This window comes from Chiloscyllium punctatum, chromosome 31 (genome assembly GCF_047496795.1).
Source record: "Chiloscyllium punctatum isolate Juve2018m chromosome 31, sChiPun1.3, whole genome shotgun sequence".
In the NCBI taxonomy this organism is placed as follows: domain Eukaryota; kingdom Metazoa; phylum Chordata; class Chondrichthyes; order Orectolobiformes; family Hemiscylliidae; genus Chiloscyllium; species Chiloscyllium punctatum.
In genome coordinates this window covers 73,670,657-73,687,139 of record NC_092769.1, presented here as the reverse complement: position 1 = coordinate 73,687,139, position 16,483 = coordinate 73,670,657, and the positions used below count along the sequence as shown (strand labels likewise).

The window sequence follows — 16,483 nt, the reverse complement described above, 5'->3', positions numbered from 1 at the left end:
GGTTTTGTTTTCCGTCCAGATTCCAGCATCTGCAGTTATTTGCTGCGAGCTAAAGCTGCTGTGATCCAGCTGGTCACAGCGATCAGAGAGTGCTGAACATCTGTGGGCATTCCTCCTTTCACTTTGCCCTCATTGGAGGGGGAAGGGATTTAGCCTCCGTGGGTGAACTTTTATTCATTCATGAAACGTGGGTGCCACTAGCTGTGCCCAGCGTTTATTGCCCATCCCTAGTTGCCCCCCCCTTGAGAAGGTGGTGGTGAGCAGCTTTTTTGAACTGCTGCAGTCCCCCGCTGGGGTTTGACCCATAATACCCTCAGAAGGGAATTCTACGATCCTGTCCCAGTGACAGCGAAGGAACGACAATATATTGGAGAGGAACTTTGCAGGGCGTGGTGCCCCCATGTATCTGCTGCCCTTGTCCTTCTAGACAGAAGTACTTGTGTGTTCGGAAGGTGCTGTCTAAGGAGGTTGGGTGAGTTTCTGTATCGCGTCTTGGAGATGGCACACACTGCTGCTACTGAGCGTTGGTCATGGGAGGAGCTGTGGGTGTGGTGCCAGTCAAGGGGGCTGCTTTTTCCTGGTTTAGTGTTGAGCTTCTCAAGTGCTGTTGGAGCTGCCCCCATTCAGGGGAAGTGGGGAATATTCCATCACCCACCTGACGTTGTACCTTGTCAATAGTGGTCAGGTTGGGTGGTGAGGTACTTGCTGCAGGATTCCTGTGTTTACACAGCAGTTTGTCTGCAGTGCTTCCCCGCTGGAGATGCTGTAAAACCGTTGAGCAGTTTTACAGCACGGCCATGGCTGCCTTATTTCGGAGTGAGGAGTGCGGGCGTTGTCTGGTACCTCAACAACAGAGGTGTCCAACGGGCAGTGCCCTTTCCGCCTGTGCCCACACCCTCTGTACCCACACACTGACAGCCCGTGCTGACTTTGCCAAACCTCACTTTATAGTTTATAGGAGGGTCTCAGTGCTATCCATCAACATAAAACAGGAGGAGGCCTCTCAGCCCCTCCAAACCTGTTGTGGACTTGCAGCTCGATCACATTTACCTCATACACCCACCTTGGCTCAGCAGCCTTCAGCTGTCCCTGCCCGACCAGAGATCTGTCGATAGACCATGGATTGGAAACACAGTTTATAAAGTTCAGACGATCTGAGGGTGAGACATATGAGATTCTCAGATGTTTTGACAGGGCTGTTTCCCCCAGAGCAGGGAGAAGGAGCAGGGCGGCAAGCAGGTCAGGGCAGGGTGAGCTGCCACCACTGCAAGATGAGGGGCCAGCCATTTTGGACTGGGAGCAGGAGGAATCTCAAGACTTGGCGGCGCAGTGGGGGGTGAACTTTTGGAATTTTCTCCGAACCCACAGTGAGAGCTGTGGATTCTCAATATATTCAGGATGGATTTTTAGCCCATAGAGGATTAAGGGATTGAGTGGGAAGGTGGGGTGGAGAGATATGATCAGTCACGAGCCCATTGTGAAGCAGAGCTGCCTCAGGGGGCTGAATGGCCTCCTCCTGTTGTTTCATTCTGAAATCTCAGAAAGGTTCTTCCCTGAGCGTGACTGGTGCTTAAATAGGGCATTCTGGGAAGTTGGGTCATTGAGTGAGCGTGTGTGAGTAAGTGTATGAGCAAAAGTGAGTATGTGTACATGAGAGAGAATGTACATGTGTAGACGTGTGTGTGTGACAGTGAGTGTGTACGTATGCGTGAGAATGTGTGAGAGCGAGTATGTATGTGTGAAAGAGTATGATAATGAGTATTTGAGTATGTGTGTGTCTGAATATGAGAGTGATTGAGTTGTGAATGAATGTGTGATAGCGTGTGAGATAGAGTGTGTGTGTGTGTGTGTATATGAGGATATGTGAGAGAGTGAGTAATTATGTGCATGTGAGTCTGTGTGAGTGCATTTGTGTGAGGGAATGTGTGTGCGTCAGAAAGTGAATGAATGTGTGTGAGGATGTGTGGTGAGGGTTTGTGTCTGAGTGAATAAGTGTGTGTGAGTGAGTGGGAGTGTGTGTGTCTGTGTGAGTAAGTGTAAGTGAGTGAGTGGGAGTGTGTGTGTCTGAGTGAATCAGTGTGTGTGAGAGTGGGAGTGTGTGTGTCTGTGTGAGTGAGTGGTGAGTGGGAGTGTGTGTGTCTGAGTGAGTAAGTGTAAGTGAGTGAGTGGGAGTGTGTGTGTCTGAGTGAATCAGTGTGTGTGAGAGTGGGAGTGTGTGTGTCTGTGTGAGTGAGTGGTGAGTGGGAGTGTGTGTGTCTGAGTGAGTGAGTGTATGTGAGTGAGTGGGAGTGTGTGTGTCTGAGTGAATCAGTGTGTGTGAGTGAGTGGGAGTGTGTGTGTCTGAGTGAGTGGGAGTGTGTGTGTCTGTGTGAGTGAGTGTATGTGTGAGTGGGAGTGTGTGTGTCTGAGAGAGTCACTGTTTGTGAGTTGGTGTGGAAGTATGTAAGTGAGTGTGAGAGAGTGTGGGACTGTGAGTTTGTGATTGTGTGTGAGCGTGTGTGTGGGATATCTTTATGTCAGTGGGTTCTCTCTCTCTGTCTCTCTCTCTCTCAAACACACACACTGCATTACCAGATGTTCTGTGGCCAGCTTGCTGTTCCCTCGCTCCTCAATGACAAGCAGCAGATTGTTCAATTCCTCCAACAGTATTGAAAGTGACAGGACAGCTCACAGGAGGGCTGGGCAGGCTATGGGTAACTGCCACCCAAGGGTGATGCAGTATCAGGGCAGGAGGTGGACACACGAAGCAAAGGGACACAATGGGCTGCTCTTGGAGTCTCTCAGGACACCCTGCAAAGATTGCGATGCAGTTGGGGGGACGGATTTGAGAGTTTTAGGCAGAATTGGCAGGACCAAAGGTGTGATATGGCTTAGCCCCGGCCAGACGCTGAGGGTCCTGCAGGCGAGCAGTCATAGAGTGGGAGGCGATTGTGGAGGTGAAGAGGGCTGTAGATTCCCAGTCTCTGATGCTGAGTCCGAGGAGGTGGGACAGAAAAGGTTGGAAGGGTATGCCAGTGAAATAATTTCACATTTATCCCTCGACAGTTAATTCAGAAGAGAAAATCTGTGGCTCAAAGTCTCAGTGCTGTTTGTGGGAGCTTCCTGTGCACAAATTGCCAACTGAGTTTCCCACAACAGCGAGTGCATTTCAAAAATCACTGCAAGGCTTTGGGATGCCAGAGGTGCTAGCCAAATGCAGTGTGCTTCCTTCAGGCTGTGCTGCAGAAAGCATGAAAGACCCGGGGTCAGCTGACCCCACGGATGTGACTGAAGCATAGACCTTGCTCCTGCATATCAAGCCACCTGTTCCCCACAGCTCACTGCTGCTGCTGTGTACTTCACCAGTCGAGATAACATCGGCAGCAGCTTGCCAGTCTCGACTGGCCCTGTCCTGTTCCGCTTCGTGGAAACTTGAACCAAACTTGCTGTATGACTCAGCTTCTCACCTGCGAATGCAAAATCATTTCATGGTGACTTTGAACTCTCCGTTTTCCTGATTGTACCTGGGAATGTGTGATGGGGACAGCATACAAGCTGCTTTATTTCCCCTATTCTTTCAGTTTGAAAGGAGTAGAGAGAGCTTTACCCTGCATCTAGCCTTCCCCTTGCAGTGTTTGATGGGGGACAGTGTAGAGGAGGCTTTACTCTATCTAACCCCGTGCTGCCCCTGTCCTGGAGTGTAGAGGGAGCTTTACTCTGTATCTCACCCCGTGCTGTCCCTGTCTTGGGGAGTGTTTGATGGGGGGACAGTGCAGAGTGAGCTTTACTCTGTATCTAACCCTGTGCTGCCCCTGTCCTGGGAGTGTTTGATGGGAGGACAGTGTGAGTGAGCTTTACTCTGTATCTAACCCCGTGCTGTCCCTGTCCTAGGGAGTGTTTGCTGGGGGCACAGTGTAGAGGAAGCTTTACTCAATATCTAACCTCATGCTGCCCCTGTCCTGGGGAGTGTTTGATGGTAGACAGTGTAGAGGGAGCTTTACTTTGTATCTCACCCCATGCTGCCCCAGTCCTGGAGAGTATTTGATGGGGGAACAGTGTAGAGGAAGCTTTACTCTGTAGCTTACCTCGTGCTGCCGCTGTCCTGGGGAGTGTTTGATGGGGAACAGTATAGAGGGAGCTTTACTCTGTATCTAACCCTGTGCTGTGCCTGTTCTGGGAGTGTTTAATGGGGAGCATTGTAGAGGGAGCTGTACTCTGTATCTAAGCCTGTGCTGTCCCTGTCCCTGGGAGTGTTTGATGTGGACAGTGTAGAGGGAGCTTTACTCTGTATCTAACCCCGTGCTGTCCCTGTCCTGGGGAGTGTTTGCTGGGGGCACAGTGTAGAGGAAGCTTTACTCAATATCTAACCTCGTGCTGCCCCTGTCCTGGGGAGTGTTTGATGGTAGACAGTGTAGAGGGAGCTTTACTTTGTATCTCACCCCATGCTGCCCCAGTCCTGGAGAGTATTTGATGGGGGGACAGTGTAGAGGAAGCTTTACTCTGTATCTAACCCCGTGCTGTCCCTGTCTTGGGGAGTGTTTGATGGGGGGACAGTGTAGAGGGAGCTTTACTCTGTATCTAACCCCGTGCTGTCCCTGTCCTGGGGAGTGTTTGATGGGGGACAGTGCAGAGGGAGCTTTACTCTGTATCTAACCCCGTGCTGTCCCTGTCCTGGGAGTGTTTGATGGAGGATAGTGTAGAGGGAGTTGTACTCTGTATCAAACCCCATGTTTGATGGGGGACAGTCCTGGAGGAACTGTTCTGTTGAATTTTCCTTCAGACTGTTTAAGATGTGTGTGCGACATACATGAAACTGCAGCTTTTACCTCTTTTGTTTGTCGAATGTGAACACATTGAGCATGCATTCTGGGAACTATCGCAGACCATTCACCCATCGAGCACATGCCCGCTCTTTGACAGATCTCCCCAGTCAGTTTGTCTGACTTCGCCTGTTGGCCTGTACCACTTGTTCCTTTTCAAGGTTAAGAAAGCCCGGTGCTCTGGGGAAGAATGCCAGCACAAGTGTTTGAGGGGTCACCAGTGGGCACAGCATGATCCCAAGGTTACTTACCCTTGTTGACATCCAGGGAGCATCCATGTCCTTGTGAGAAAAAAGCTCCTCAAAATCTGAGCTCAGTGATAGGAACAATTGCCTATCTTTGTTCCCCCCTCTGCCACACCGTTGAATGAGTGAAAATGACCACTCTGAATATTTGGGACAACCCTAGATAATTCAGTGCAGAATGTCACCTCTGGCCTGCAGTGAGGTTGAGTGTAAGACTTTAGAGTCACAGTGAACAGACTCTTCACTCCAACTCGTCCATGCTGACCAGATATGCTAAATTAATCTAGTCCCATTTGCCAGCACTTGGCCCATATCCCTCCAAACCCTTCCTATTCATGTCCCCATCCAGATGCCTTTTAAATGTTGTCATTCTACCAACTTTCACCACATCCTCTGGCAGCTCATTCCATACATGTACCACCCTCTGCGTGAAAAAGTTGCCCCTTAGCTCCCTTTGAAATCTTTCCCGTCTCACCTTAAACCTGTACCCTCTCGTTCTGGACTCCCTTACCCTGGAGAAAACAAAGGCTTTCCACCCTATCTATGCCCCTTATGATTTTATAAACCCCTATAAGGTCAGCCGTCAAGTTCCAGGAAGAACATGCAATCAGATCAAAGCCACAGACAATTTGGCCTATCTGCTCCATGCTGGTTTTTCTACTCCCCCTGAGCCCTGCTCTTTACCACCTTGCCAACCTTCTGTTCAGGTCCTTTTGTCTCCCCCTTGTGTGTTTGTCCTCCATCTCCCTCTCCTCCCTCACAGATCCATGTGCGTCCCTCCACCACAGGCATCTCTCCAAAATGGCTGCTCGCCAGCACCTTCCCCAGGTAGAGACACTCAGCAAGTGCTGAGACCAGGCAGGGACACTCAACAGCTACGAAAGAATTAAACAGTCGTGCAAGGAGGTAAATTAGAAAAGCTAATGGAATCACTGATTCTGAGAGGAATTGAAAGCAAGAGTGGGAAGGTAATGCTTCAGTTATACAAGGCATTGACAAGACCACGTCTGGACAACTGTGTACAGGATTGGTCTCTTCATTGAAGAGAGGATGTAAGTACATTGGAAACTGTTCAGAGAACCCTGGGGTGGAGGAGTCCAGAACTAGAGGGCATAGGTTTAAGGTGAGAGGGGCAAGGTAGAGGATCGTATGAGTATGGAATGATCTGCCAGAGGAAGTGGTGAAGGCTAGTACAGTTACAACATTTAAAAGAGACATCTGGATGGGTATATGAATAGAAAGGGTTTGGAGGGATGTGGGCCAAACACTGGCAAATGAGACTAGACTGGGTTGAGATATCTGGAGGAGTTGGATCAAAGGGTCTGTTTCATGCTGTATATCTCTATGACTCTAAGTTTTACCAGATTGATACTTGGAACTAGAATAGTGCTGGAAAAGCACAGCAGGGCAGGCAGCATCCGAGGAGCAGGAAAATCGCCTGACCTGCTGTGCTTTTCCAGCACCACTCTAATCTAGACTCTGCTCTCCACCATCTGCAGTCCTGATACCTGGAATCGGTGGAGAAAAACAAAAGATGCTGGAGATGACAGCAGGTCAGACAGCATCCAAGCTGAGCCATCACGGCAGGGTCAGCTCGACCTGAAATGTTAGCTTGCTCACTGTCTCTGCCCGGATGGTGCATGACCCGCTGTGATTTCCAGCATTTTTTTGTTTTCGGTAAAGATTCCAGCATCTGCGGTAATTTGCTGCTGGAGTTGGTGGAGGAACGGCCTTGATTGAAACATGAACGATCCTGAGGGATCTTGACGAGGGGAGGCCATTTCCTGTCACGGGGGAATTTCGAACCAGTGTGGGGAGGGGGGGGGGGGGGGGGGTCACACTGTTTAAAAATGAGGGCTCACCCACTTCAGACAGAGATGAGGAGAATTTCTCTCCCACAGAGAGTATCGTGGAAGTTTCTTTCTCAAAAGGTGGTGGAAGCAGAGTCCTTGAATATTTTTAAGGCAGAGGTAGATAGCTTCTTGATAAATAAGGATGGGGGAGGGGAGTGGAAATGTGGAGTAATCACATCGGCCATGCAGGCTCGAGGGGGTCACATCCGCTTCCTGATGCATACATGAGAAAGAAACACGTATACTGTTGACCTTAACCACTCCCTGATGGGAGTGACGTTCTCCCCAGTATCTGGGGACAGACCTTTCTCCTGAATCCCCGATTGGATTGTGAGTGACCATCTCCTTTTGGTGGTTGTAGAGGATGCGGATACGCTGTACAAGGATGTTAGTGGGGCTGGAGGATTTGGGGTAAAAGGAGAGAACGGATAGGCTGGGACTTCTGTCTCTGGAGAGTAGGAGGTTGAGGGACAAAGTCATAGAGATGTACAGCACGGTAACAGACCCTTCGGTCCAGTTGTGCATACCGACCAGATATCCAAAATGAATCTACTCCCATTTGTCAGTCCATATCCCTTCCTATTCATGTACCCAACAAGATAGCATACAGAGAGTAACCTTATCGAGTTTTATACAATCATGAGCAGCATAGAAAAGGTAAATAGCCAAGGGTAGGGGGAGTCCAAAACTAGAGGAACCAGGTTTAAGGTCAGAGGGGAACAATATAAAAGTGACCTGCAGGACAATCTTTTCTCGCAAAGGGTGGTTCGTGTGTGGAATGAACTGTCACAGGAAGTGGTGGATGCAGGTACAGTTCCAACATTGAAAAGACATTTGCACAGGTACATGAATGGGGGTTAGAGGGAGATGGGCCAAACGCAGGCGAGTGAAACTAGTTTAGTTTGGGAAACTTGGTGGGCACAGACGGGTTGGACCGAAGGGTCTGCCTCCATGCTGAACTACTCTAAGTAATGCTAACACGTTGCTCCAAGTTATCTTCACTTGAAAGCTTAACGTTGTCCCTCATATGATATCCAGCCCATCTTGTTGTGAGGAAGCTGCTGACATAACTGTATCTCTGCCAGGGTGCGACATCAGCCCTGCCCATCTCTCTCTCCGGGATACAATAGACATACCATGGCTGCTTCCTTTAGATAAGGTGGCTCGGACAGAGGGGTTAAAGTTCAGTTTGGACAGGCAGTCGGGCTGATTTATTTACATTGAGACAGCTTTCTCCCAGGCGTTTGTACTTTTGGAATCAGGTCAGCCCCTGTGTTCCAGGGCTTGATAACCTGTCCGGCAGCCTCCAGTTCAGAGCCACCGCTGGGGATGTCTGCCCAGCTCGCCCCCCTCACTCAGCAGAGGACGGCATTGAGTTGCAAAGTGTAGTCCCACACCCACTTGGTTGTACACAGGGCTGCTGAAAAGACAGACAGTTTACCAGAGCTTTTTGTCTTGCATTCGTAAGGGACAAAATCTGAACAATCGCAATATTCAAGACAGCGGGAAGGTTTGGTGCTTTCAGACCATGATGTTGTCAAGGAGAAAGAAACGACGAGCTAAGGGCCGGGGGTATTTGAGAGAGGTGCTAGGGTCAAGCGTGTTCCAGATGGTTGGTGTAAATGTATATTGCTTCCACCTAATGTACCAGCGTCTCATTGTGAGTTCACCTGATCACATTGCATTGGTTGTGAGTGTAGTTGTCGGACTCTGTCCACTTGTGGAATCACATCTAATGGTAGCTGTTTTCCTTTGGTTGGGGGCCGGTTGACTTCACCAACAAGCAGAGGTGACAGAAAGAACCAGACTGAGTGGCAGGACAGCCAGAGGAGTTCAGTCTCTCAGCTCAGGTGTTAACCAAGGCAACACCAGCCCCCCCCTACCCCCAAGGAGTCTGGTAATGATGAAGGCCACTGTTCAGAGAGGGGTTGGAAATCAGGTGTCCCAGAGAGGGCAGCATGGGGCATGATCTGTGGTTTCGTCCGTCATCCTGAGGACCACTCCTTCCGTCAGAGCCACCAGGAGGAAAGCAAACAGCTCTGACCACTCCTTCTCCCAAAATCATTCGAGCAAATTGCTTCACCTGCGATGGGATGTTGCTGTGGACGGGACAGTTTCAGAATCACAGGATGGTAACAGGACAGAGGAGTCTACTTGGCCCATTGTGTCTGTGCTGGCTCACCACGTGAGCAATCCACCTAGTGCGACTCTCGCCACCTCTCTCTGCCCCTGCACATTGTTACTGTCTGTCTATTTGTCCAGTTTCCTCTTGACAGCCTTGATGGAAGCTGTCTCCACCTCACTCTCAGGCAGCCCGTTCCAGACCCGAGCCCCTCACGGTGTGAGAATATCTCCCCTCTGGTTATTCTCTCCATCACTTTAACCTGGTGACCTCTCGTTCTTCATCCTTCATCTGACTCTCCTGCCCAGTCGGAACACTCCAAAACACCTCTCCTCAACCTTCTCTTCCAAGCTCAAAAAGTATAGAAACAGGAGTGGACCATTTGGGCCTTTGAGCCTGGTCCACCATGCACATGGCCGACCATGCACCTCAGCACCCTGTTCCTGCTTTCTCCCCTGTACCCTGAGATCCCTCTCCTACACACAAAGCAGTCCCAGCCTCTCCAATCCATCCAGTTAACTGAAATGCCTCAGCCCTGGAAGCGTTGCCGTGAATCTTTTCTCTGTCACCTTCACATCTTTCCAATAGTGCACGACCCAGAACTGGATGCCCTCCTGCAGCTGAGTGTCTGAAACAAGTTCAGCACAACCCCTTTCTTCATGTGCTGAGTGCCCTGATTAAACAAACCCTGGGATGCTCACACATCCTGTCCCGTCACCTTCAGTGCACCCAAGTCCCTCTGCTCCTGCAGCACCTTGAGAATTGCCCCCTTGGACCTTAATGTCCTTCTGCATCACAGCTCAGGTCCAGTGCAGAGAGACAGGGCCGGATCTCTGATCCAGAAGCATCAATATAGAACTACACTGGCACACCCAAAAGGCCAAGGACCAGATCCCCATCGATGCTGACTGGCAGTGCACGAGAATGTGGTGGTTGTTGGAGGGAGCTCAGCATTTTGAAAAGACACGAGAGCGCTGCTTGTGAGGCAGGAACTGTCGGAGGTCACGTCCGCTCAGGGGAGAGAAGACAGAGGCAGGAAGCGAGAGCTAGTCACTCATCTACGTGTGGGAGCGCACACACTCAGTCCCAGCGGGGAGCGAAGCAGCTCAGACTCCCTCCCACCTCGGTTGACATCTCAGAGGTGATTGTGTGTATATTGAGATGAGACAGCTTTCTCTCAGTGTACACCCGGGCTCTGCAGCTCTGTTGTTGCAGGTTACGCCTTGGCGGAAGCATTCATGTTTTCTATTCATCCTGCTGAATGGGGAATGTGATACCCTAAAGCAGGCGAGATGCTTTCACACAGCAGTGAGCTCTGTCCGTTCCCAACTCCTTCTCTCCCTCCCTATCCCCACCAAACAGCAAGTTCAGAGCACACCATCTGTGCTGACTAGAACACTCTGCTGTGTCTGTCTCTTCATCCCCAAACCCCTCCCTATTTCTGTAACCCCCACCAGTCCATACACTCCCTCTCTATCTCTGTAACCCCCTCCAGCCCCTACACCCCCTCCCTATCTCTGTCAACCCCTCCAGCCCCTACACCCCCTCCCTATCTCTGTAACCCCCTCCAGCCCCTACACCCCCTCCCTATCTCTGTAACCCCCTCCGGCCCCTACAGCCCCTCCCTATCTGTGGGATGTATTGCTGCTGCCATGTCTTATCCCAGCTCTGATCCCCACCTACCCCCCTCCCCCATAACTTGTAAAAGAATATCCTACTATGTCAGACCCCACCTGAAGCTGGCCCTCAGTCCGTCAGTGAGCTAGGGAGCTGCTCTGTCTCATTGTGCTGTCTCACTGGCTGCTGGTGTGCAGCCATGACTGTCCTTTCCCTTTAGTACCTCTGCACAAGCCTCCAGTTCCTGCAGTTACCTTTCCTCAGAATGTGGTGGGGGATGTAGGCACCACAGGCTATGCCCAGCATTTATTGCCCATCCCTAATTCCCTTTGGGAAGGTGGTGCTGCAGCCCACGTGGTACAGGGTCACCCAGGCAATGCTGTTAGGGAACAAGCTCCAGGATTTTGACCCAGCGACACTGAAGGAATGGTGACATATTTCCAAATCAGGGTGGGATGGGAGATCTGTGCAATGGGGGAAGATGATGTTGCCCATTACGGTTTGTTTCACTAAATTGTTTACCCCTGGCGTATTCCAGCTTTTTGATTCTCTTGCGACTGTTCCAAAAACGTGGGCCAGTGCATTCCTGTCTAGTTCCATTCCTCCTCACCTTTCCCCAGGACCGATGATCTCTGACTCAGACTCTTGTCTGGGTTTACGTGTTGGGAGCCAGTCAGCCAGGAATCAATGCTCACCAACAAACAGAAGAAATGTTTATTAACAACACCAAGCTTACACAAAGACGCAAGAACCATTGACACAAATGTGAATTATGCAAATATATATCTGTCCTTCTAAACAAGGAACTAAAACGCACATCTCAGGAGAAACAAAGTTCTGTGGCGTGTTAACCTTAAAGTACTTTAGCCAAGTAACAGATACAGTCAGGAGAAAATGCATAAGCCCCAGATGTATCTATTCAGTGCATACACACGCGCAGCAGATGCAGAGACTCGGCTGTCTTCCTGAAACCGTTGCATGTGCCCGAATTCCCTTTGCTTCTGGTGTTGGAGTAGCTGGCAAAGTACTCTCCCCCCCCCCCCCCCCCCCCAAGTGCTGAAGATGACTTCTCATGGGTTTTCAGCCTTTTTCGCTGAGGTTTGCAAAGACAGACCGAGGGGATAACAGTGGGGCGCTGCTCACTAATTCTCTTTCCGTCCGATTTCAAAAATCCAATAATCTTATTCCACCCCCACCCCCACTTCCCACAAAGTGAGCCCCCTCTCTGATAGGCCTCCAGACCGAATAATGTCCAGACATGTGATCCCCTCCAGCATTGCTTTGGAACTTCCACAGTACACAAGAGATAGGAACAGTAGACTATTCGGCCCGTCAGTCCTGGCCATGCTGTTCAACATGATCCTGGCTGAACTTGAGGTTCAGTCCTGCCCTATTGGTGTGGACAAGCTTTGGTCATGGATTGCGGATTGAGTCCCCAGGGCGACGGCTCACTTGTGTGACAGGGAGTCACAGCCATAAGTTGGCACCTCCCATCTGCCAGCCTGGGCTTAATTCATGGACCCTCCCAACACCAGCACCCCAAACTCTCACACACACACACAGACACACAAATACACACACACAGACACACCCCGACACACACACACACTCTCACACACACAGATACACAAATACACACACACAAATACACACAGACACACCCCTCCCACACACTCACACACAGACACACCCCCACACACACACACACTCTCACACACACAAATACACACATGCACAGACACAGTCACACACACAGACACACTCACACAGACATATACACACACAGACTTATACACACACACACAGATACACACTCTCACACATACACTCACACCACACACACAGACACTCTCACACCACACAGACACAAACTCACACACAAGCACATACACACACGTACACAGACACACATACAGACACCTGCCCCGTTCACCACCTCTCTCTCTTCACAGGCTGAACGGCTTCAAGAAGCAGCAGGAGATCCTGCGGCAGAAACACGCTGCCTTCATGGAGAAATACAGGCTGAAGACACGGGGGGGCGGCGATGAGTGAGAGATCAAAACCCCCACCCTGCCCATCCTCGCGACTTGAGAAGTAGGCGTTGGCACTGCCCACCCACCCCCCTCCCCCATAGGGCTGACTCCTGAAAAGACGAGAGAGCACAGCCTGTTGTTTTGTGTGCATTCAATCCTGGCGGTATAGGGAGGGGTGGGGGAGCAGCGGGAGTTGGGGGGGGGTAACGATGAAAGGAGGGGAAGCCTCTTATTGCAGACTCCAGTCGGACCAGTCCGGCCTCCTCATGGCTTTGTAACGTGTATTGTTTTCTTGTGGTCCAGGACACCCTCCACCCAAGACCCAGTTTAGAGTGCGCGTGGGGCACCGGAATCACATACCTCGTGTTCCCATTCCCCAGTGAGATCAGCTTTTGATCTGCACCGAGTGGAGGAATGAGGATTCAAGCTGCAATCCAAGGAAGACTGGTCCCGCGCCTTGGAGGGGACCGCTCATCGATTTCAGGCCAAGCCGATAGGTGGTCACCCCTCACCTTCCCCCCTTCACCTCCCCCAAGACCCTATGTTTCAGCGCCAACCCTCCCCTGCCCCACCCACCCTGGACCTCCGCATACCAGCGAACCAAGTGGCATGAGGTACCAGTGCCAACGTTTCTTATTTTACTGACACAGGCTTCCACAGAAAACTCACCTGTCCTGCTCAGACATCGAGTCTCCACGACTGTGTTTTACCCACCGAAATAAATTTCATCAGGATGCAATCCTCTCCTCGCTCCTTCAGCAATGCTCCACTGCCCAATACAAAGGGGAATGGGTGTGAGGCTGGCAGATTGAATATCCAGTGTCTGATGGACATCAGTCTATATCATCTCTGCTGTAGAGAAAGTCTGAAAACTAGGATTTATTCCCACTGGAATTTAGTGGGCTCCTTTCTGTCTTCCGCTTCCCTTTCTGTGCATCTGGATGTCACAGGAACAGGTGGAGGCCATTCAGCCCCTCAAGTCTGTTGCACCATTCAATGCACTCATGGCTGATTTGTGGCCCAACTGTACGACTATGGCTGCTGGAGGTCAGTCATCTCAGCTCCAGAACATCTCTGCAGGAGTTTCTCAGGATAGTGTCCAAGGCCCAACCATCTTCAGCTACTTCATCAATGACCTTCCCTCCATCATAAGGTCAGAGGTGGGGATGTTCTCCAATGATTGCACAGTGTTCCGCGCTATTCACAACTCCAGATGCTGAAGTAGTTCATATTCCAATGAAACAAGATATGGACAATATCCAGGCTTGGGCCGACAAGTGGCAAGTAACATTTGCACCACACAACTGACCATCACTCCTTGACATTCAATGGTTTTACCATCACTGAATTCCCCACTATCAACATCCTGGGAGTTATCACTTCCATCAAGAAGGACAAATGCAGCAGATATATGGGAATGCCACCACCTTCAAGATCCTCTCCAAGCCCCTCACCATCCAGACTTGGAAATATATCGCAGTTCCTTCACTGTCGCTGGGTCAAAATCCTGTTATTCCCTCCCCAAGGACACTGTGGGTCACCCCACAGCCTGTGGGCTACAGTTCAAGAAGGCAGCTCACCCCCCGCCACCACCCATCTGCTCAAGGGACAACTAGGGACTAGGTCCAGCCAGTGACGCCCACGATTCCTGCAAATGAGTTAAAAATATACCTGCCTTGGCCCACATGCTTTAATGTCTTTGCTTAATAAAACAATTGTAGCTCTCAGATTTAAAATTAACAACTGATCCAGCATCCACTGCCATTTGTTGGAAGAGTACCAAACTTCTATCACCTTTGTGTGTGGAAGTGCTTCCTGTTATCTCTCCTGAAAGATCTGGCCCAAGTTCTCCGACTATGCCCCTAGTTGTAAATCCCAACCGATGGAAACAGTTTATTTTCATGTACTCTGTCTTTTCCTGTTAATATCTCAAAGACTTTGATCAGATCACTCCTTAACATCATAAATTCAAGAGAAAACAGGCCTAATTTGTATAATCTTCCCTCATAATTAATCCCTGAAGCCCAGGAACCATTCTAGCAAACGATATCAGGTTGCGTTTGGTACATTAGAGTGGGGCAGCAGGAAATACTGTCCATTTCCCCAGTTAAAGGATGGGCAAAGCACTGATGACCTCCTAGAAGCTGACTCTGAACCATCCACAGCCTCACTCCTGAGCGTGATGTAGGAATTGATAATTTGTACTTATGCAAATTCCCACAAGCAGTAACGCGAGACTGACTCAGATTGTTTCTGTTAACATGATGCTAGATGAGGGATAAATGGCCGAGGCATTCCCGAGTGGCACTCCAAGCCCCAATTCCCTGCCTCGCGTCCGAAAGGACTGGCATGGCAGTCTCTGAGCTGCCCTGGGAACAGGGAGGAAAAGGAGGCAGTCTACCCGCACATGCCCTCTGTGCAAGAGTTAATCTCTAACCCAGTGCCAGTTCCAGGCAGTGAGTGAATTCAGCGTTGGCGCTGATAACAGGGCTGTTTATAACCTGCTTAAAGATTACGTGCAGTACAGCCACGCTGCAGTGACCTTTTCCTCTCCAGGCAGATTAAATTGCTACCTGTCTCCCAACAAAGAGGTTGCTGTCTCTGAGTAGCTTCTACAGCAGGTATCTGCCCTCAATTGAGTCCCCATGTGATGCTAGGCAACATGTGTTGGCAGTGTTTATGATCATCAAGGTTGGTCTCCTACCATGTGACAACAGCAAAGCAACAGATTCCCCATCTCTCTCTCTCACCCTGAGGAGCAGGGACCCTGTCCGATTACCCCCTTCTCTCAGATCTTGGGGATCACTGGGCAGTGATCAGGAGCAGAGCCCCTGTCTGATTACCCTTCTCTCTCTAACCCTATGGATCACTGGGCAGTGATCAGGAGCAGGGAACCTGTCTGATTCCCCCTCTCTCTAACCCTAGGGATCACTGGGCAGTGGTCAGGAGCAGAAACCCTGTCTGATACCCCCCCCCCCACCCAACCCTATGGATCACTGGACAGTGATCAGGAGCAGGGACCCTGTCTGATACCCCCTCTCTCTCTCTAACCCTATGGATCACTGGACAGTGATCAGGAGCAGGGACCCTGTCTGATTCCACCTCTCTCTCTAACCCTGGGGATCACTGAGCAGTGGTCAGGAGCAGAAACCCTGTCTGATAACCCCCCTCTCTAACCCTATGGATCACTGGACAGTGATCAGGAGCAGGGGCCCTGTCTGATTCCACCTCTCTCTCTAATCCTGGGGATCACTGGACAGTGATCAGGAGCAGAATTTCTGTCCAATTCTCCCCCTCTCCTTCCCTTCGAGGCACTGAGGCCAGATACTGTTACCTTCCCATTTATCTGCTCCACTCTCCTCTCTGACCTATCACTTTCACCCCCACCTCCATCTACCTGTTACATTCCCAGTTATTCCGCAGCCCCATGCCCTCCCATTTATATCTCAGCCCCCTGACCCACATGCCTCGTTCCTGATGAAGGACTTACGGCCAAAACATCGATTCTCCTGCCCCTTGGTTGCTGCCTGACCTGTGCGCTTTTTCAGCACCACATTCTTGACTGTAATCTCCAGCATCTGCAGTCCTGACTTTCTCCTAGAGTATTGTAACCAGTTGGAATCAGATCCCTGAGCTACAAGGAGATAAATAAGCATATGTTGCCATCTTGCCAATCTTCAGTCAGTGATTGGCATGGAGCAGAAATCATTCACCAGGCACTGGTTCTTCAGGAAAAACCCATGACTGCAGATGCTGGAAACCAGATTCTGCATTAGGGGTGCTGGAAGAGCACAGCAGTTCAGGCAGCATCCAA

General features: G+C 50.5%; 1 protein-coding gene across 2 annotated transcripts in view; it reads left to right on the top strand.

Moving 5' to 3' along the window:
* The window catches only part of dnajc4 (DnaJ (Hsp40) homolog, subfamily C, member 4), a 102,444-nt gene extending 85,969 nt beyond the window's left edge, over positions 1 to 16,475 (top strand). For both annotated transcript variants that reach the window (XM_072551063.1, XM_072551065.1), the window contains exon 7: positions 12,589 to 16,475. In XM_072551063.1, coding sequence (XP_072407164.1) covers positions 12,589 to 12,688 — 100 coding nt within the window. In that variant the 3' untranslated portion in view covers positions 12,689 to 16,475. The remainder of the gene's footprint in view (positions 1 to 12,588) is intronic.
* The last annotated feature ends 8 nt before the right edge of the window (positions 16,476 to 16,483 follow it).